Source organism: Lytechinus variegatus, chromosome 3 (assembly GCF_018143015.1).
Source record: "Lytechinus variegatus isolate NC3 chromosome 3, Lvar_3.0, whole genome shotgun sequence".
NCBI classification, from domain to species: Eukaryota; Metazoa; Echinodermata; class Echinoidea; order Temnopleuroida; family Toxopneustidae; genus Lytechinus; species Lytechinus variegatus.
The window spans coordinates 2,690,676-2,714,682 of NC_054742.1; the positions used below are offsets into that span (position 1 = coordinate 2,690,676).

Sequence of the window (24,007 nt, forward strand, 5' to 3'; positions counted from 1 at the left end):
TTTGAAACTCATTAATTATGTTAATTTATGAACATTTTTCAAAATTCCCCTAAAAATGCTTCTTTACTTGTTGACCGATTTTGACTTTGAAATTATTTTGAGTAGAAAATTATTTACGCTATTTAACGCGAAATTTAGTCATAAATCACAGAAAATGCCTCTTCTTTATTTGTTGACTGATATTGATTCTTCTTCTTCCATTTAGTCATTTCTTCATCAGTTTCAATTCTGTTTCCTCAATTTATGTCACCAATATAATTCACTACAGTGTCAACTGGGCTGAAATTAGAAATTGTGTTGAATTTCGTGTAAGATGATGGATGAGCACCAAATCATTGATGTGCTAGTTTGGTTTGAATATTAAGTGTTCCGCAATTTCAAATACAATTTCATTAATGATAGAACATAACGATAAAAAATATGATAGAAAAAACATATTTGGTTACATTCCGATTGAGTGTGGAATGAGGATTAGAACCATGTATGATATTACAGCCAAGTTTTCATTTCTTATGGCTCTTTTGAAAGTTTTGACTTGCAATGTTTTATTAAGTCATCAGTGTTAGATTTATTACCTGTGTGATTTTGTCAGACTTTTAAAAAGAATTTAGAGGGATGGTAAATACGTTGTTACACATGCAGGGTATCAATTCTAATAGTGCGCAAACTTGATGTAGTGATATATTGTAGGGATTGGACATAGTCATGAAATCTTGTAAGAGATGATAGATCGAGAAAGAGAGAGGTTAAGAGCTAGAATATCTTGGTAACATGCATTTTATGCTTAGTTGCCGTTTTCTGCTCAAGGCTTGTTGATGCCAAAGAAGAGTGCACATTTTATGAAATGAGGGAACAAGTGTAGCACATAAGAAAATTGGATGTGCTGAAGAAATAGTTTGTAGTTTTGAAATATATTTATTATTAAAAACTACTGTACATAATATATATAGATTTATATAAAATATTATCATGGTTGCCAGATATCATTTAAAGAAGTAAAAATAATAACTGTTTGCCTGTGGAGAAAAAAACTAGAGGGGTTGATGCCTAAGATAGGTTTAGAAATCATGCTTCCTTGAAAACCCGGTAAACTTTGAATGATAGCTGGGGCCCGTTGCATAAAACTTTTTACCTGAGAAAACTCAGGTTGATTTTACCTGAGTTTTTGTCCTGTGTTAAACTCAATGGCAGAAATCAGACTAACCTTAGTTTTCAGTTCTTACCAGAGTTTTCTCAGGTAAAAAGTTTTATGCAACAGGCCCCTGGTGTGCACATTACAGTATACTGGTGTATTATTTTTCCATGGTTGTTGTGCTGTTGAAGACATAATGTATTGTAATTCAACAATTTTATAGCTTATCTTTTATTGTTTTTTAAAGGACATGATAATTTATCACCAATTTGTCCAGCAAAGTCTACTTTGTTTAATTTGTACGTTTTCCTCAACCCTGTTATTTGCAGTTCATATTCAGTTCAGTATTTGTTAATGTAAATCCATGATACTACGTGGATGTTTAGGTAAACAAGGTTATTCCTTTATGCCCTTGTGGAGTTGAATCCATTTTTCGACAAACTAAATATTACTTTTTTGATACCCCAATTTGTATAGCATATCTTTTGAATAAAATATCAGAGGTGAGTTAAGGCAGATATCATTAAACCCATATTTTATGATAGCATTGTCTCTTATTCAAATATATTTCAGATCAGACAGTAATAGATGAATTAAATTTTGCTGCACAAACTCATCCATGTCGTCATTTGATTGAACCAACTGCAGTTGCAAACATATTATTTAATTGAAAAAAGAACTCAAACACCATTTAATTTTTTTTCTTTTGTTCGGATTACTTCTTTTAAAGTCATTGAATGTGTAAAGCATTATATATCATTATCATCAAACTTAAAATGGATTTGATTTCACATTTTGCCATCATGCTTAAAATTTTCTTGTTTAATAAGTGCAATCTTTTATTGCACTATAAAAAAATACTTATCTTTTTCCTAACATGTATCTTTTTCCCCTGTTCTATGTTACAAGATAAAGTAAAGGGAGTATTACCTCAGGACATCTTATGTATCATGGGACTATTTTAACTTATTCTTTAGTATACCCCGTATATTGCTGTAATGTTTTAACCGTCTAGACAATATATTGTCTTGTTCTTATCATGATGCAACCATGTGCCTGTGTTTTGCTTTTAGAAGCTAACATGCAAATATTCGTAATATGCTAACAAGTATTCTGTACAAACTAGCCTTATGAAAAGGGTAAACTGCAAATAAAATTATCATTTTATTATATTGAGCCGTCTTTCGCTTCTACTTTTTATGATGCATCCTTGTGAAGGGTGAGTATATCCAGATGTTAATTTTTTTTTAATCTGATAATTAGAGAAACAAACCAATGAAAGTTAAAAGAATATCTATATAAAAAAATGAAATGGTAATGAATGATTTGTGATACGACTTTCAGCTGCTCTGCCATATTTTATACCAATTGTATTCAATTACCATTTTTTTCAGAAATAGACATCCAGGTAAGTCTGCTTAAGTCAAATCTCTTGGGATTAGAGAAATATAACACATTTTCAATAAACTGGTCTAAAATTGTTTCGACTTAAGCAATTATTTGACTTTTGGAAGGTTGACCTAGGCAAAGTTACCTGTATTTATAATGCTTTCATGAAAAACAAGTCGTTCATCATAAACCTTGAAAAACCCCTCAACCACACACATACCTCTCTTTGTCTACAAACCCACATCCCCATACATACAATAACATGCTTTCATTCATGTCTGCAATATCATTTAAATTATAATAACATAAATACATTCAATTGATCCACAAAATGCAATCTATGTGCAATTTATTTCATGTATTTACTGACATTGTCCATGGTATGTAATTTAGTCAACAACAGTCAGCCCAGTTAAAAGTACTGATACCAATACTATACAGAATAAGTGATAAAACATGCCCTAGGTATAAGATCGGAATGTTTGCAAGGAAATGATTTCACTCAAGTTGCTCTGGAAGTCAAAACATGCGATACAAATGAGCAACATATCCTTGAAAGCTTGTTGTAGTACTCATTTCAAGAGTAAATATTATTTAAGAGTCCTATTACTATAAAATATACAAATCAGCCTTACAATTTGAAATACATGACATTTTGGCATAAGGGCTCCAGTTTGTCTACTCTACAATGCAATAGCATTGCTTCTTCACACTTAGGGTATTAAATTCAATAATCATTACAAAGTGAGCTTGTTTTATATATCAATATTCACATGTTTTCATATAAACTGATTAAATGTTTTGTATAAAAGTAGAGTTGTATTACAGTACAAGTTACATGATAAACACCAGAGCTATGGCTGAATATGAAAACATACTAAGGTACTTGAAAAACTCAGGGCCTTTTCACACATGAATCTTAAATCATCATTGTAATGATGATTGCTATTGTAATTGTGACTGGAATCATTCATATTACAATTTTTTACCATATGAAAGGGCAGTCACTCAAATCAAATGAGTTTTTTAACTGATGGCTTATCTATTCTGATTTTGAAGTAGACTTTTAATCTGAACCTGCGAATTTCAATTAAAATGTTTCGTACCACTACCTAACCACATTATGAATAACACCAATACCATAAGGTTTGAGCAAATATTTGTAGAAAATTGGAAGAAACGCAAAATATATTTTGTAGACAGTAATCTTCAACATATTCCAGTATAATGCTTCTTGCACCTGGAAAATCTCTACAAGAGTGCCAATCAGAGTGTAATCACTTGAAATATTTATACAGGTACCTGCAGATGTGAAATAGGAAAGCTTGGTTAGAATAAAAAATAAACCACTTGATATTTCTCAAAAAGTACACAAACACATAATGATAAACATGTTTTAGATAATACAGTGAACATGATATGTGAGAATGATCATTCTACACTGTCTTCAATTTACTGGAAACCCTCCTGTAATAAATCTTGTTTTGAATGATTCAAAATTTATATAGTGTCTATAATAATTCTCTTAACACTTTACACTACATAACTACTTAACTTAATTAAACTTACCAAACTCGATAACTTAGTTAACTTAACTACCATCTTTACTACAAATAAATTAACCGAAAATGTCAGACTCCATTATAAATACTACCAGCCTAATTAAAACAAGGTAACGCTATGAAGATAATAATTACATATAGAAAATATTCTCATCAAAGTGCCTTCAAGATGTGTATATAAAATCATGTGTATGTGAATATGAAGCCCGTCACAACGTTGAGAGGCACTGCCAGTGACTCAGTAGGACAAAGAAGTAGGAAAGAAGCCGTTTGTTGTGTCGTGTCGGTGCAGGAATGTCCTTCGCACACCCCACTGGTGCAGAAACGCCCTTGCGCAATGCCCTTATGCACTTTCCTAAGGGCGTTTCTATGCTCATGCAATACGCTTAAGTGTGGTGCTAAGGGCGTTACTGCACCAACACGAGTTGTACGCTGAGAAAGAACACATCACTCAGTTCCCTGTGAGGCTATGAATGATTGGCTAGGACATAATTTGTGACAGAATCTTAGTATGTAGACTAGTACTGATAACATTTTTATGAAATGGTGTTTCAGTGCATGTTGAATGAGGTTTAGCATCAAGACAGCTTTAATAGGATCATACCACCAATTTAGTCACTTATAGTAAGTATTTAAGTGAAAACTTGGCTTAAAAGCTTGTCAACTTGTGTTCAATTGAATTCAAGGGCCCTATTGCACAAAAACTTAGTATAAATGACTTTGCTTTAATATTATTAAATCTATATCATGGTAACATGCAGCTAATCCAAACAACTGTTTCCATGGTAATACTATGGATGTCAATTTACCATAGTTAATAAAATAATTTGCACAGTAAGACTTGTGTACTAAATGATTTGATTTGAGTTGATCATTACAAGAAGAAAAATATAAGAAAATTTTGTCCCATGCATTACAAGGCTGAGTTTTGATTTCTATAAAATAATTAGAGCTAATGAAGTTTAGACTTCTGCTAAAGCAAAGTTCTCACAAAACTGATACCAGAAATTTTGTTCTGGAGCTAAGACAGCCAGGATTTCATTCAAACCCCAGACCAGCTGACAACACTAGTTGATAGCCCTGTATAGCTAGATCACCCCCCCCCCCCCCCGGAAAAAAATAGAGTATAAATACTTAACAAGTGGAATGCCTCTGGCCGTCTCACCTGCACCACGCGGTTCAATATAGCAGCAGTGCTGACTTTGAATACTACTCTAACTCGCACAAGATGTTCAGTGATACATGGTTACTCTTATGTCCACTTTTTATGAACTAGACCAATAAACTTACAGAGATATGATGGTTATTCAACAAAAACCCCAACATGGCCAAAGTTCATTGACCTTACATGACCTGTGACCTTGATCATGTGACCTGAAACTCGCACAGGATGTTCAGTGATACTTGATTACTCTTATGTACAAGTTTCATGAATCAGATCCATAAACTTTCAAAGTTATGATGGTAATTCAACAGATACACCCAGTTCGGCCAAAGTTCATTGACCTTTGACCTTGGTCATGTGACCTGAAATGCGCACAGGATGTTCAGAGATACTTGATTACTATAATATCCAAGTTTAATGAACTAGACCAATAAACTTTCAAAGTTATGATGGTAATTCAACAGATACCCCAATTCGGCCAAAGTTCATTGACCCTAAATGACCTTTGACCTAAATCATGAGACCTGAAACTTGCACAAAATGTTCAGTGATGCTTGATTACTATTATGTCCAAGTTTCATGAATCAGATCCATAAACTTTCAAAGTTATGATGGGAATTCAACAGATATCCGCAATTCGGCCAAAGTTCATTGACCCTGAATGACCTTTGACCTTGGACATGTGACGTGAAACTCATGCAGGATGTTCAGCGATACTTGATTAACCTTATGTCCAAGTTTCATGAACTAGGTCCATATATTTTCTAAGTTATGATGACATTTCAAAAACTTAACCTCAGGTTAAGATTTCGATGTTGATCCCTCCAACATGGTCTAAGTTCATTGACCCTAAATGACCTTTGACCTTGGTCATGTGACATGAAACTCTAATAGGATGTTCAGTAATACTTGAATAACCTTATGGCCAAGTTTTATTAACTAGGTCCATATACTTTCTAAGTTATGATGTCATTTCAAAAACTTAACCTCAGGTTAAGATTTGATGTTGACGCCGCCGCCGCCGCCGCCGTCGGAAAAGCGGCGCCTATAGTCTCACTCTGCTTCGCAGGTGAGACAAAAAGTGCTACCACTCCTTAACCTGATAAATTTTGTTTAGAATGCAAAGTAAGAATGAATGTTGAAATACCAAAATACATATGTATAAACAATGACAGAAACACAATCTGGAATATTTGTGGCATAGAATACATTCTTACACATTCTCTCATAACAGGGGTATGATGGCAAACATTTTGCATGTGTGTGTTTTCATTCATATGTAAAAGCCTATAAAACTGGAAGACAAAATCTAACATGCGATGTAGTTGTGCTTTTTGTATCTGTATTTTTTCAGTGTTTCAGTAGCCTGGTTTTTTTTTTATCTATAACACAAGCGTTTTAGTAGCCTTGGTTCAATTCAAGTTATGTCTTTACATGTATAAATGAATCTACATCAACATTCTGCCATACTACATGTACATAGCACTGACTACAGAATATGGGTCTGAACTTCAAAACTCAATTCATTTTACAAGAGATGAATCCATATAAAAAAGGATAAGTTGACCTATGGAAACTAATTAAATCCAAAGACCAACATCAGAGGATTGGTTTTTTTCAATGCTTTGTCTCCGATTCCACTTTGAAACATGTTACTTTAAATAAATATATCACTGCTTTTAGATCATTTGAGAAAAAAAACTGCAAACACTTAAAATGCCCACCTGAATCATAGAATATCAACTATTTACTGGCAAGACTGTACACATTACACAGATTCAAGTATTCAGCCTTATTATCTACATCAGATTTTCACACAATATTATTTTTCATAACCTCTGAAATAACTGTATATGAGCAAATGTCACACGCCACATTTACAACAATGCGGAATAGACATTTCACTTTTTTTATAGGAAAGGTGAGTTTAAAATGAGTAAGAACACTCGTGATTTAGTTATGAAATTCACACCATTACTTGGAGGAAATGATACAAGTATGAAAGCAATAAATTTGCTTTCAAATACATCACTAATTCAAACTATCATATTGTGTTCAATATTAGGAAAATATTTACATCAGGTTTAAACTGGGTTTATCACTTCACTTCAAACTTATGTAATTTTTGTATCATTATGCGCCAAAGCAACAAGATCTCATTAAGCAATATCACTGTTAAACATAATTGCATCATATTAATAGCCGGTAGACTGTAGAAATTGTCACATTTCCACATTCTAGACTTGTCTACTCATCTAGTCATTAAAAGTTCAATATACAAAAAAAAATCATCAATATGTGATATGAAATCCACATTTTCTGAAACATATAAGAAGTAAAAGCAAATTGTATGTGAAGATAAAAAAAAGAGATGCCTTGATCCTCACACAAATTAACGTTACAGTACATGTATATTAAGGATAACTTGTCACAAACAGAAGTGAAGGCAAATTGTTATGCCTTGTTTCAAAATAACAATAAACTCATACATTGCCACTGGATTATGCATTCTGCACTATGCTAACTTTCTTGAAAAAAAATCAATCATTTAATGACACAGCTTAGTAAATTTCTGATACAAAGGTTGGATTGTATATTACAACCCTTGCATGACAGAAGTTAGTTTCAAAGCAAAGTTGAATTAGCAAACATAATGCTTCATTTCTATTGCAAAGCTGTAGCAATGGAATGGAGAGAATGGGCAAGAAGTGATTGAAAATAAATATCATTTGGACAGAAAAAAATTCATAATTTATTCCTACAGACACTAGAATTAAAAAAATCTATAGATATTATATACCTGCAAAAATTACTTGCTCATGACACTCACACTGTAAGACAGAATTTGATACAGTGTACACTACATATTTGTATAACTGGGTTATTCTTTTATTTGGGGGGATGGGGTAGGGGTGACATCAGAATTGATGTAAAACAGGGAATTTTGTTTTACAAATTTGAATAGCATTTTTTTGGTCATAAGAGAAAAGCTATCATCTGTACAGTCCCATGTAAAAATGTGCTATACAAAAGACTTTTATGCATAGCAGTCTTTTAAAAAATGTGGGGCAAACTGCGATGATGCGATACGAGGAAAATTATTCCCTATGAAAGGGTTTTACAATAAAGCATATAAAACAGTACAGAACTTGTAATTATTTACATGGTATAGTGCCAGAAATGTATCTCACTGTTCTTACTCACTAATGATAAATCACAAGATGAACCAATCAACATCTGTACAATTCACAATATTGAATACCTGAGCAAGGAAAATTTACCAAGAAAATGTCACAATATCGATAAGAAGGCAACATGCTGAAATGTTCAATCAAGGTAGAATAAAGAAGCTACTCAACTATTGCTATGAATCTACCAGTTTTATTTCTATATTTGGTTTCAGGGAAGTCCATCTTCAACTTCCATTCATTTCCAATGGTTTCATTTCTAGGCGAATGGAAATTCAACTGTACACTAACAAATCCCATCACTATCAAATCATGGGAGATCTATGTGGTATCTCTACATCAACCTGTAAATGGTGCAACCACAGTGAATTTATGAAATCATACTAAATGGCTGGGGTTTTCTTACAGGTTTGTACTGCAAGTTCCCTGTCAACTCCAGGGGGCCGTTTCATAAAGAGTTACAACTGTTGTAACTGTGTCATTGCAGCAACTACCATGGCAACAGGGCTCAGAAGTCAATCAAAATCAAGGTTTCCGTGGTAGTTGCAGTAATGGCAAAGTTACAACAGCTGCAACTCTTTATGAAAAGGGCTCCTGAATTCTGTAATTCTCAAAGGTGTGTACATGGATAACAAGGTTCCATTATAAGGGATCCTGATCAAGTGTTTCATACTTTGTTAGTGAGTAATCTCATAATCCTTGACAGGAGTTGCCCTAATAATCTGAGCAATCATGTTACAAAGTTTTAGTCAGCTGGGACACTCAACAACAACTAATCTAAATTTGAATTACTTGCCATTTATAGTTATAGACCACAAATAACTCCTAAGAAAATAAATAGAGCTTTGAGGAGAAAGAAAAAAGGTATTCAATACATCGGTAATGTTTGAATTTTGACATCATTGTAAATTTCATTTAAAAATGTTGGGTAGGTCTACATGTAAAAATAAAACCCTGTCAAGAACCAAACTCTTGGCAAGCAATATCCTAAAGATAATTAGATATGAGAAGATAGTCAATGTAAAACATTTTCATGAATCACTAACAATTAAGTACTACAAAATTAATCAGTAAAATTGTATACATAAACTTCCTTTTACAAATGGGAATGGTAAAATGATACAAATATTAGCACACACAAACAATAGAACATGATTAATCAACTATAAATAGATTCTGGCTCATATGACTAGACTCAGTATACCATTAATAAGATTAACAAGCCATTTCTTAAATGTTTACACTGCCATACATTTTTAAAAGATGTTGTTTAATTACAATTTACATAAAGAGAATAAGTTTATTTTCAATAAGCACAGATCAGTGAATGCAATAAAGGCAAAATTAAAATGAATAATTATGCAAACTGTCAATATCATTAGCAACTAGAGGAAATTACACAAATATACATCAATTGTAACACAATTCATTTTTTTTTTAATCTTGAGTTACAACAAATTCAGTGTTCCTGGAAGATGATCCTTAAAGCTACATGTATTAGAAAGTTATGCGCCACTATACACATGACTGGTGATCTTTTCTTGGATGTGTCATCACATTCAATAATTTACATATATTTTTCAAAGTTGGATAAGAATTATTTCCATTTTTATTGTTCAACTTGACTCTTTTGAAATGTTATCAGTCTCCAACATGTAAACTGTATCTAGTAGAGTAATCGTAAATTGCTTTGTTAGGAGGAAAATGTGTTATACCAAATACTCAATGATCTGGACTATACAAAATAATGTCAAAACAGAAAAATATGAATATCTTATTTAGCACAAGAAAAAAAGGTAACAAGTCATATGTAAAGTTGTGCAAAATACAAACAGTTTTATGAAACACCATCCAGTGTTTATTTTACTCTATTATTATCCAAATTCATATTTCAAAATGATTTATATCTTTCTTTTAGTGACAAAAGAGTACGAAAGAGAGTATCATACAAATCTTTCCTATTCTATTGCCTGACATGAAAGTAAATAATGTTCCAAAGATATTGATCAATAATAGTAATCAAATTTTAAATGGTACTAGATGCTGAAGAAACTGTTGCTCATTAAAAACAGTCAGTCATGTATATGAAGCAATAACCAAAAGAACATTACAATTTCAGTCTATTTTTGGCACCTCAATAGCAACCAACTTTCAACTGCCAGTGACACTTAATGAAGTCATTGTGGTTACCCTGTTAATAAATTTCAGCAACAGTGCATTAATACATTTTGCAAAGTCATGTGAGAGCTTGACATGCAATATGTGTAGCTAAAATCATTTACAGTGAATGATGTCCAAGGACACAAATCATTTGCTAGGAAGTATGAGGTGTTAATGAATTTCAAATTTTCAAAATTAGTTTTCCAATAACTCTTATCTCAAGAATAAAAATCAACAATCGGTTACCCTTTGAGAGTACAAATGCTAAATTGAAACTTGAGTAATTTTGACCTCAAGATACTTGCAAGATCTAGTTTTCAACTCTGGAAACTGGTATCAGTAGTTGGGGGTAATTTTGATGAATTTCAATTCTTTGCCAAAAATTTGAATAATTTTTACCAGGGCCCGAGCTTACAAAGGGTTGGGATAGATGCAAATCAAAGTCAATTTTGAGACTAATCTCAGTTGGATTTTGATTTAAATCCATCACAACTCTTTGGAAGTAAGGTCAAAGGTAGTGACTAACTCACAGCTAAAATCAACTTTTCAATTTTCTGAGAATTTGAATGGTCTACAATTTTAAAGAAATTGATTTTACATGTAGATAAGAATGAATCACCTAAACTATTTTGAGTGTGCAAGCAATCACTGAATCTCTTTCATGCTCTCTCTCACACACATACTCACTTTATGTTGACCTGATATTACTGTTTGAAGAGAGTCTGATCATGATTTGGAAGCACTATTACAACATAATTCTAAATGGTACACTTTTTGTTAAGAAGTGCAAAGCAATTTCATAGGAAAAACAGTTGACATTCAACAAAGACTGCATCAATTTGTGAAAAATGTTACAGTTCACACATTTCTACTAACCTCATCTAGGGTATAGGGTTAGCATGAACCATACACAGGTCAAAGTAACATGGACAAAAAATTCAATAAAATAATCATTAGATATATATATTTCTTTTTAATTAATGTACAAAAATTTAGAAAGTGCCTTGGACTAGGCAACGGAGTGTGTTCTTTCTAATCTAAAAAGGAGAGAGGTACAATGCTGCTATCCACAACAATTCCATCCATCTACTCGTCTTGTGTTGAGAGAAAGCTTACTGGTTTCCCCTGTTGCTAGGGAGGATTCTCCGCCATGACGACGTTTGAGTTCCTGGCCCAGTTTCCCAAAGGTTTCATCAATGTTGGTGGAGTCCTTAGCAGAGACTTCTATACATTCCAGCATAGCATGATGGGTGGCCAAAGCCTTGGCATCTTCATAGTCTACTTCTCTAATATGCTCCAAGTCTTTCTTATTGCCTGCATGTGTGTGAAAGATGAAAGAAATTATAGAAGGCAAAAAAAGAGAAGTTACAAACAAGAAATAGCAAATATTGCTTACAAAAAATGTTACAAAACCCATGATTTTCAATGATTGAAACCATACAAACATCTGTAAAAACAAATTATTCTGGGGTGGTACTCTATTTTATCTTCTATCTTATCTCAGTAACAGCTCGCTAACATTACATGTACCTCAAATTTTCTTTTAAGAAGGACCATATCTTATCTCTGACACGCCCAATCTTCTATTGTAAAAAAAAAATTATTCCTAGGCTTTCAACCAATAGAAGTGTCCCTTATGGCAAATGGCATGTCATCTTTGAAAAGCACTTCAAGCCACCTACACAAAACAAAGTACGTGGTAACTGTGGGTATCCTCAAATTGGCAAACGTGCTGCAAAATGGCTGATTTTTGTGGACAACTCTCTATTTGTTTTGTACACAAATTTTCAGATTTTCCTCATTATCTTTCAAATTGAATCTTGCCTCCTTCTGAGCACAACATATGTCATGGGAAACTATAATTTACACCACATATGTCAAGGTCAGGAGGAGATAATGAGAAATATTTAAAATAAGGGGAAAATCTGAAAATTTGTGTACAAAACAATTAGAGAGTTATCCACAAAATCAGCCATTTTCAAGCATGTTTGCAAACTTGAGGGTCCTTACAGAAAATACAAGACTTTCAAAACGTCCATAAATTGCTTATTTCATAACTGATTTTGATGAAACTTTTTTAAATTGTTACTCTCATTTTACTCTTTCAAATAAGCTTGCTCCTCTTCTTGGGTTTTGGTTTTCTTTAATCTCAAGAGTCAAGACTCAACATTCCCCCAAGAAGAAGAAATATTGCTGGACACTACACTCTAACCAACTAAGACTTAAAGGCTTGGTTCATCACCTTATGACCAATCTTTCCCTTAACAGAAATTGAACATCATTCAAAGTATATTATCCAATCCTGTGTTTTTCAGTCTATGGTACACAGGGTAAAGTAAGGACATAGACAAGGCACTTCTTATGTTTTACACTGTTCCCAGCCTTTCAAACAACAACAGATAAACTAAGGAGAACTGGAATGTACTGCATGTCCTGCCAGTCAATGTAGCTCAAGAATTAGTGAACCTAGAACCAGAAAGCTCAACCAACTATCTCCAGAGGACTCATCAAAAGGTAATCACAACTCACATGTAGATCAAACCAGAAAGCTGTTATGCCAGGGGCCCATCTTACAAAGAGTTACGATTGATCCAATCAATTGCAACTATGGAAAGCCAGCAAAGTCAACATATAAAATGCATGTTTGTCAAAAAATTCTAGCTATGAATGTATATCCATAAATTCATTGATTTCTTGACAATTTTGTGTGTTCTCCTTTGTTTAAAAAGGACATTTTGCAAATTTCCTATAGAAAAATTATGACACTGATGTTACAATTGATTGGATCAATCGTAACTCTTTGTAATAAGGGGCCCAGGTCTTGTACCTCATTCAACCTTAAATAGTTAATATCAAACTCATTAGGCCTAAGGTTTTAATAAAGTTACTGAGGTGAATTATACTATCATTAAGTATTATCATCAGACATAACAAACTTACGAAAGTGTACAAGGGCTATTCAAATCCTATTTAAAGATTCTTTGTGAAAATTTGAATTTTGAACTTTTAAATATCTCACATTTCTCCCTGAAAAGGGGACCTTGAAAAACTAATATTGCAAATTTGATGATTGGAACAAAAAGTTTTTACAGCCAATGATTATATTCTGAAATTTAATGTTTTATTCGTGTTTTTATGAAAAATCAATAAATAATGACAAATATACTTTAATTTTGATTGAGCAACTAACCAAAATAAATGTTCATGTAAAATAAAAAAATATGTGCATAAAAAAAAATTTCATTTCATATTATGAAATCTAAAACAGAATAGTGACCAACACTTTATGGGGGATTACCAAAACTTAAGAGGTTTAACTGTCAACCATAGTTGTTTTTTCAGTAGTTGAAAATATTGTTTGAAAAAATAAAATATACTACATTCCTCTAAAGGAGGACACTCTTGAAACCAATAGGAAATTATATTTGTGAGAATATTAGTTTAAATGTAATGATCTTTTTTCTCTCTCTCTCCTGGAAAATGGGAGGAGTGGGATTTAAAATGCCAACCTACCTAACAATATACAGATAACACTGCCTCCAGCATATTTCTGGACATCTTCTATCCACCGAGGTACATTGCAGAATGTCTCTTTCTTTGTGATGTCATAGGCGATGATGACCCCATTTGCACTTCGGTAGTAGCTCTGTGTTATTGTACGGAATCGTTCCTGTCCAGCAGTATCCCACACTTGAAGCTGAGCAAAGAAATTAAAAATAAGAACCTAATTATTTCCATACCATTTACAATTAATCATTTGCATACACCACCATGGACACAAGTACATACACTGATCTTATACCTGTTTTATATGTTATAGAACTAGCACATCAATGATGTGGTGCTCATCTGGCATCTTGCAACAAAATTTAACACAACTTTTAATTTCAGCCCAGTTGACACTGAACTAGTAAATTATATTGGTGACATACATGTAAATTGAGGAAACAGAATTAAAATTGATGAAGAAATGACAGAGAAGAAGCAATTTTTGTGATTTATGAATAAATTTCGTATAAAATAGCACAAATAATTTTCAAGTAAAAAATTCTAAATTTTGTGTAGAACCTCATGTAGCTCTCGGATGGACAAAAAATTAAAATCAGTCAACAAATACATGTAATGTAAATAAGAAGCATTTTTGGCAAGTTTTGAAAATATGCATAAATTAGCATATTTAATGAGTTTCCAAATTGTCTGTAGAAGTTTTGTATCCTCACCTAGAGCTATCATATAAAACAAGAAAAAAATGATTAACAAATGAAGGATGAAAGCATTTTTTGTGATTTATGAATAATTTCGAATAAATTAGCAATAATGATTTTCTCATCAAAATTTCAAAATTCTGTGTGGAAGTTTGGTGACCCTCATGTAGATCTACCAGACGGATAAAAAAAAAATGGTCAACAAATAAAGCATTTTTTTGTATGTGATTATGAATAAATTTCGCATAAATTAGCGTAAATTATTTTCTTCTCAAAATTTCTAAATTCAGTGTAGAAGTTTGGTGAACCTCATGATGGTCTACCAAATGGAAGAAAAACAAAATCAAAATCAGTTGACAAACAAGGAACAAGAGTGTCGCTAAGGTGAACACATACATTAATACCTGTCTGTAACACGGAAAAATTGAGTTATCAGTCAGGCAAGAAAAGCGGAAGGTGGCTACTTCACCTTTGACCTTACAGCCTCAAAATCAATAGAATTGCTAGGATCTACATGTATGCTAGTATCATACACACCAAATTATACGAGCCTAGGTTAAGTTACTGTAAACTGAAGTTATCGCGTTTACAAGGACTGCAGAAGGGTAAGATGAAAAAAAGTCACTGTGACCTTGACCTTTGGACCTCAAAATCAATAGGCTTCCTGGGATCCATGCTAGTATCATACACACCAAATCATATGAGCCCAGGTTAAGTCAAACTGAAGTTCTCGCGTTTACAAGGAAAAGTTAATGGACAGCCAGACGGACACCGAGCGTGATACCATAATACGTCCCATCCTTGGACGGGAGTATAAAAAGCATAAAAAGCATTTTAAAAAAACATGAGTTTCAAAATTCGGTGAAGAAGTTTTCAATCCCCTCCTAGTGCTATCTTATAAAGCTAACAGAATTGAAATCAGACTTGGAATGAGGAAGAAGCATTCTGAATTTATGGACGGATGAAGGAAGCCACGCCATGGCTAATCTGGCCCTTCAGCTGGATGAGCTAAAAATCAGGAAGTTTTGATTTTGATTTGTTTTGAGAACTTTGTACAATAAAATCAACACTGGTCTGGTGAACATTACCTATTACAGTTCACATTTGCCACAAGGGTAAGCCCCCCCCCCCCCCTCCAAAAAAAGAAATGTTGTATCCTGGCATAATCTGCCCATCCCTAATATCTGCAACTCTACCTTCTTTCCCTCAAATATTGAATTGAACACACCAAAGAGATAAAAAGCAATTTTCACGCTGTTATGCATGCAATTCTCTCCTTGCCATTACCCATATGGAGGGGGGTAATGAAGGGGATCCCCCAATACTTCAGGTAGGGGGATGGCCTGTACTACAAAACTACAAAATAAATGAGAATTGAAATTTAAAAACATGCATTATTCTAGTTCTTACGAGGAACCTAGTCTCATAAAAATAAAGTTAACATGTACAGTACTGGCACTTATAAAACTTCTGTATCAAGGACTACCCTCCTCCAACTGACGCAAGGAGATGGAGGCTTAGGGAGCCATGGACCACAAACTAGCAGAAAAATCAATACCGTAATATTGGTGAAGAATTGGGGAAAATAAAAAGAATCAAAATAGTTATTCACTTTTTTATTTATGACGTCATATAAGCGAGCACCTTCCCCATAAAAAAAAAATCAATGATGTGTCATTTTCTCAAAAACTGAAAATGGTTTGTTTTGTACATATCAACAGACAAACCATTTCACACGGGTCCACTCCTGACAGAAAAAAAATTATTGTAATCATGAAACATAAAAAATGAAATAATGCATTTACTCAACATATGGGGCTGCTGCTTGTATCTGATATCATAAATATAAAATTTGAATTAAAATCGTAATAAGCTTTCTCCATTTTTGATGGGTTTCCTCAAACCTTCAATATTTTTTCTGGAATAGTCTACAACAATCTTTTCATCAGGGTGAACTTTCCCTTTATGTTTGAAAACAATTGTACTTTTGTCATAACTCCTTTTTCACAAAAAAATCTTTTAATTTGAAGAGATACAAATTTATCTGTATGATATCATCTCTATTTCGTTGTGGATTCATAACAGATCCTAAGAGTAAGACTAAACTGTTTTTACCTGTTAGTGTCATTTTAAGATATCAACATAATTATGATCAATATCAATATATATAGTTTCTCCACCAACAATGTCCCATGCACATCAAAGCAGGGCAGTAATAAAATGGTGAGATAAAGAATTTTGAATAGGCTTGATTTAATGTGCTTGATTTTTTGCTATTTAGCTTTGAAGTTCACCCAATTGGAATATTCTATTAGTTTGGGAAAATATTCTACGAATCAGTGGATTTTCCCAAACTCTTAGAATATTTCTTGTATTTTCTGAGTGATCCAATGTACATGTAATATATATATTTATGCTATTTGACCTGCGATCGATCGCATGCGATGTTTAGAAATCGGCTGTGAATAATATGTTGAGGAATATTAGATACTGGCCAAAAATAACCGGAGGATAGACACGGAGTGAAATACAGATGTATAGTAAAAAATTAAGCTATTTTTCTTTCTCTTTATATTTTTTTTTCTTTTAGTTTTTATCATAAATAACATTTTGATCCCACCTTTGTCACTTGGAATATCTGAAGAGTTCACCGTCTCAAAGTTTGGGTAGGTGGAGTGGAGTGTAGCGGAAGTGAAGTGAAGTGGAGCCTGCACGAACTTCGCTCGAGGTAGGTCATACCATTTTTTATTTGATTTATTTGATTTGTTTTATTCTGCATCCATAACATTCATATAATACATTTTTCATAACATAATAAACATAATGTTAGCATTTTTGGCATGAATTATAAATAAAGAGTACTAAAAGATAATTCCCAACAAAAATGATCAACTATATGATATTCACAATTTGCAGGAGGATTGTCATCATAAGCAGATTGCTTGAAAAAAATGACAAATCCAAACTTATACTAATTGAATTAATTAATACATTTATAAAGCAGAATGGGCATATATTATCAAATACGAAACATGAATTCATGCAATATTTTAGTATGAAGATGATAAAGCTGAGGGTGACGGTGATATGATGATGATGTTGATGATGATGAAGGCCATGGAGATGATGGTGGTCATGATGAAGATATTGGTAATGACTAAATCGGAGGAGGAATAAATTCATGATAAAAAGGATACCATGGCCTGGGGCACCACCTTTTTGTTCAATCTGAATTCATTGGCCAAAGGCAAGGTTATTTAAAAGAAAATTATATTTCTCTCAAAATTTCATGTTTTTGATACACTTGCTCATTGAATATCAGGAACATAATCAACTTTTTTGTGGAATAGACCTCAATTTATGTTAAATCCTAAGTAAAAAGTTAAGACTTATTTTTGTGCGCAGATGCGTACATGTATGGAGCCCCCGCCCCCGCGTTTCCGTTTTACACCCTGGCGAAGGCAATCTCCGCAAAAATAGCTTCAAAGCGACTAGTGAAGAGTCTACACACGTCGTTGGTTTCTCGCCACACCACACCACTGCATACAGCTTGTTTTTAATATACTTTATATTTGTCTCACCCCCCCCCAAACAGAGCTTGTATGATCAAACTCAAAAGCCGGGTTGCAAAAAGACTATATATTTCCCCCTAAATAACAAAAACTAGCTAATATGGAGATAAAATATATATATATATATCATGAATATTCTTTAATGGAAAAATATGCTATTTAATACGGATCGCCGACATGCTCTTTTCTAAAGTCGATCGGCATTGACCCGCAATCACCATCTCACTTTTCCCACAAAATCTCCCCAAGTTTAGCCCCAGAAAACTTCGAAAATACGGTATTGAGTTCATACTTTCACTGGGCAATCATGATACAAAGATTGTTATATAAACCCACATTAAAGTATCCAAAATAATTTAAATACGAAGAAATCAGACTTTTAAAAAAGCCTGGATTTTGAGTGACACTACACAAAATACATGGCGTTGTATGGCTTCCCGAAAGCCGATTCCACGTTTGCCCCCTTTCGCATCCCGATAACAGACGCCCGCATGCGACAAACGCTATTTCATTTGTGATAAGGTCTATAGCATGTATGTAGAACATGAAGTCCAGTTGTTTCCACTTATAGCTCGGGGGGGGGGGGCACTTCCATTGACGAGTGGATACCGTAATGATTCTAAATGATGAATTGAATACACTACCATTCTGATGCTACTACTAACTAGGGCCTAGTATATTTTAATTCTTCATTTAGTCTTAGAATCATGAAACAACCGGACTTATAGTTATACATGCTGTATAGATTCTCCTTTGTTTTGTAGGATGGGGGGTCGGGTGCGCGGACACTTTATCTTTTTGAAGCCTTCTTTTTTGTCTGTGGATTACACTAAAAATATAAATCCATTACTTGTAATCATTTTCTATTTTGTTCTATATAATATTTCCTAACATTTTGTACTAAAAATTGATGAAACTTCGATGGTAAATTTTTCCAAATGACATTCTAAAATTGATCGTCCGGACACACAACCCGTCCGGATACACAACAACTGGGTCTTATCAGGGCTTATCATTAACCCATTGTAGATTGCATGCGGTGCCCGTGGTGTGGGGAGAAACCAGCGACGTGTAAAGAGTTTTCACTAGTCGCTTTTTAGCTATTTTTGCGGAAATTGCCTTCGCCAGGGTGTAAAACGGAAACGCGCCCCCCGGCCCGGCCCCTCGACATTAATCTGCACTGCAACCTTTTGAACGGTCCGACGTGCTTAGTTTTGTGTACGGAAATATAACCTACCTTCACTTTCTTGCCATCAATATTTAGGGTTTTCATTGTAAAATCAACTCCAATCGTGCTATGCTGTTTCTCTAAAAATGTTCCAGACTTGAATCGTTGGACTACACATGTTTTTCCTACTCCTGCGTCACCGATAAGGACTATTTTGAAGAGGTAGTCGAACGTCTCGTCAGAACTGTCTACGTAAGACATCGCAGAGTTCTTGCAATTCGGTAAACACGATAACATAAAATTGGTAAAAGCTGCGTTTTGTGAGAAACTATAGACACTAAGCAGCACTTTCTTCGTGTCTTTTTTCTTTAAATATTTTGAAAAGTACATGTGATGAAGAAATACAAGGCTTTGATAAGTAGTCTGCGCATCTCCAAGGGCTGACAGAGCCAGAGGGCAGAGAAATCACTGGACAATCGAATCTTGGTCTTGGTCTCGCGCGTGATACGTGTTCATTCATTCGTCAAACAATAAACGTGGAGTTCGAGTTGTCGCTTCGAAGTCCGAGCCGGGTGCAGTCCAACTCCGGTACGGACCGCACCACTGATCTCTGCTTGCATTGCATTTCTGTTATCTGTTTGAGGTTGCATGTGGAATTGAATCCCACTAATTACATTGCTATTTCATATTCTATACATGTAAAAATACGAATTCCCCGACGAATTCTCAACTTTCTAGAGGCTACACGGGGCAAGAATGAGAAAAAAGGACGAAATCTATGATGTGTGACGGATTAATCATTGGTAAAAAGGGATAGTACATGTGCCACGCCCACATTAGCCATTGGTGTCGTTTTGTTGTGATGACCATGCAAGGAGTGCTATACTATAGACTCCTTGGTTGTGACAAAAAGTTCACCATATAGAAAGCCCGTACATAACCTAGCCAGCAGGCATCATTATAGCCAAAAAATAGGCCTTTTATTCATTCAAAATCTTTGTAGACCTTTTTCCCATGGAAACAATTTCATTCAAGTAGATTTAGACTTCATAATTTTATGGCATGTTTGTTTATCCCATAATTCAAGGGCCCGAAGCACCCTCCTCTTTATATATATATATGATTTCATTTGACTTTATTTTACATACAAACCATGGAAACAATATCAGAAAACTCATGAGAATACAAATCAGACAAGGCATACTTAATTCAAATTAAAGAAAATAGCGATCAAGTTGGAATTAAATGGGTAGCCTGCATAAAAAAACAAAGCTTGTTAAGTCTGCAGGATCTAGAAAAAATATAAGTCTTAATGAGTAAGAGAAGACAGGTAAGTAAATTGATTATAATAAAGTAATGCCAAAATGTAACAATTGTGGATATGTAAGGAATACAAAAAATAAATAAAAAGGAGTCTGCCACTCAATGACTATTAATTATTTATTACTCATTAGTCAGCCAGAGCGTTTGAACAAAGTACATGTATATAAAAATTTACACAGGCATCGCTTTCAATGTACGTTTGAATATATTAAGTGAGGCACTATTTATACCGTATCATGGGGAAGATCGTTCCAACTGAAAACCTGGGCCCTTCAAATGCAGTAAGAGTACGTTGAAGGTGATAGGACTCGTCACTTGGCCCGGGTAGGATAGTAGTGGATTAGATTGTTCCTTTGAAACATAGAAGCAAATATGTCAGGCATTTCGTCGTTTGAAAGCTAAAACATGAATATACCAACTTGAAATGCATATATATCAGAAATTTTGAGTACTTTATTTCGGAAAAATGATTTGTATGGGAATAAAAACCAACTTGATTAACCACCCTATTGCTCGTTTTTGTATCATGAATATTTTATCAATTAAGGTTGTTGTATTGCAATTACCCCAGGCCAATATTCCGTAATTCATATGGGATAAAACAAGTGTGGAATATGTTTTTAAATTTTGATCAGGGAAAAAATATTTTAGTTTATTCAGAATGCCAGTGTTTCGATAAAATTAAAGATATCTTACAAATATAATCAATTTGGCATTTCCATGATTATTCATGATCTATGTATAAAAAAGACCGAGAAATTTGGTGGAATTAACTTGCTGCAAATTAACATTGTTTATAATTACATGGTCCGGCAAAGAATTCAAAGAGTTGCTGAAAAGCATACAATTTGTTTTGTTTTGACAACTTGTTTGCTTGAATCCATGTCTGTGGCCCGTTGCAGAAAGAGTTGCAATCAAACGCAACTCTAAAAATCATGCGCAACTTGATTTTCAACCAATCAACAGCGCGCATTTGGGACTTGCGATTGATTTTTTGACTTGCGTTTAATCGCAACTCTTTCTGCAATGGACCCCTGAACCGATAAAAAAAAATTGATCAAACGAGAATAGATCAAATCTTTCAAGAATTTTAGACAGGGAAGGAGTGAAATTGGACGATAGTTGCTGACAATCCGTCTATCGCTTTTTTTTAAACACTGGAACAACCTTGGCTACTTTCATATTTTGAGGAACCAGACCAGTTACCAAAGATTGGTTCAATATAAAAGTCAAGGGAGATAAAAATTTCATTAATGACACGTTTTATGACACAATTCGTAAGTTCGTCGCATCCAGGATTTTTTTAGGTTTTAAATTATTTACAATATATATATAACAGTGCGTCCCAAAAAAATTATACACCTTTGAAATGGCTGCCAAATAAAAATAATATCACTTGGGGGAAACTTATACATGTAGAAAGCAAATAAAGTCAACTTTCAAATGACACCAAAAAGTTGAAAAAAAATTCATGCTTGAGCGAGCACTGCCCACTGAAACAAAGGGTATGAAAATTAGGATGCCTGGAATTAGCCTTCCAATTTCTTTCAGTTTTTTTTTTTTTTTTGGGGGGGGGGGTTCGGAACTTGCAAATTTTAGGGTTTCGTGATGAATTAATGATCAATTGTGATCAGTTTGTTGTTTGAGAAAATTTCATGCGTTATTAAATTGAAATTTAATGCATGAGTGATCATGAATTGCAATTTTTAGTGCAGCCTTTTTACTTTATCATATAGATCTCAGCAATGTTTTCATGAGAGTCAGGAGAATAGGGGGTAAGATAGGACTTAAGTAGGTAAGTATGTTATGTAATTTGTGTTCACTCATGCATTAAAGTTTAATTTGATAATATATGAAACTTGCTTAAACAACCAAAATTGTTCACGGTTGGTCATTAATTTATCACAACGCCCTCAACTTTGCAAGTTCCAAAGGATTTGCCTCTCAGAAGCTGACATGAATTGGAAGGTTAATTCCAGCCCAGCCTAATTTTTATACACCTTTTTTCAGTGGGCAGTGCTCGCTCAAGCATGAATAGTTTTCCAACTTTTTGGTGTCATTTGAAAGTTGACTTTATGAGCTTCCATAATATGTAAAATGTAAACTTTGCAAGTTCCAAAGGATTTGCCTCTCAGAAGCTGACATGAATTGGAAGGTTAATTCCAGCCCAGCCTAATTTTCATACACCTTTTTTCAGTGGGCAGTGCTCGCTCAAGCATGAATAGTTTTCCAACTTTTTGGTGTCATTTGAAAATTGACTTTATGAGCTTCCGTAATATGTAAAATGTAAACTTTGCAAGTTCCAAAGGATTTGCCTCTCAGAAGCTGACATGAATTGGAAGGTTAATTCCAGCCCAGCCTAATTTTCATACACTTTTTTTCAGTGGGCAGTGCTCGCTCAAGCATGAATAGTTTTCCAACTTTTTGGTGTCATTTGAAAGTTGACTTTATGAGCTTCCATAATATGTAAAATGTAAACTTTGCAAGTTCCAAAGGATTTGCCTCTCAGAAGCTGACATGAATTGGAAGGTTAATTCCAGCCCAGCCTAATTTTCATACACCTTTTTTCAGTGGGCAGTGCTCGCTCAAGCATGAATAGTTTTCCAACTTTTTGGTGTCATTTGAAAGTTGACTTTATGAGCTTCCATAATATGTAAAATGTAAACTTTGCAAGTTCCAAAGGATTTGCCTCTCAGAAGCTGACATGAATTGGAAGGTTAATTCCAGCCCAGCCTAATTTTCATACACTTTTTTTCAGTGGGCAGTGCTCGCTCAAGCATGAATAGTTTTCCAACTTTTTGGTGTCATTTGAAAGTTGACTTTATGAGCTTCCATAATATGTAAATGTTTTCCCCAAAAGTGATATTTTTTTTAGTTGACAGCCATTTCAAAAGTGTATAGTTTTTTGGGGGACGCACTGTATATATATAAAACCTCGATTGACTGATTCAGGGGCCGGAGCACCCCCCCCCCATTGGCATCACAATAAATGGGGAAAGGTAAGAAAAATAAATGAAAATGGAAGGAGGGGTGAAAAAGAAGAGGCTCGAATCGCCTATTGCTCATGCAGGGCCTAGCCTGTGGAATTCTCTCCCGACACAGTTTGAAAACCCAGATTTCAGTGACCACCTTCAAGGACAACC

The 24,007-nt window shown here is 34.0% G+C and overlaps 1 protein-coding gene across 1 annotated transcript; it reads right to left on the reverse strand.

Annotated features, from left to right (window-relative positions):
• Positions 1 to 10,783: 10,783 nt before the first annotated feature.
• LOC121409982 (ras-related protein Rab-43-like) lies at positions 10,784 to 20,029 on the reverse strand. Its single transcript, XM_041601783.1, has 3 exons — positions 19,611 to 20,029; positions 14,110 to 14,293; positions 10,784 to 11,910 (listed from the first exon to the last, which is right to left on the reverse strand). The coding sequence occupies exons 1-3, from the start codon at positions 19,929 to 19,931 to the stop codon at positions 11,660 to 11,662; spliced, it is 756 nt and encodes a 251-aa protein (XP_041457717.1). The 5' UTR covers positions 19,932 to 20,029; the 3' UTR covers positions 10,784 to 11,659.
• Positions 20,030 to 24,007: the final 3,978 nt, after the last annotated feature.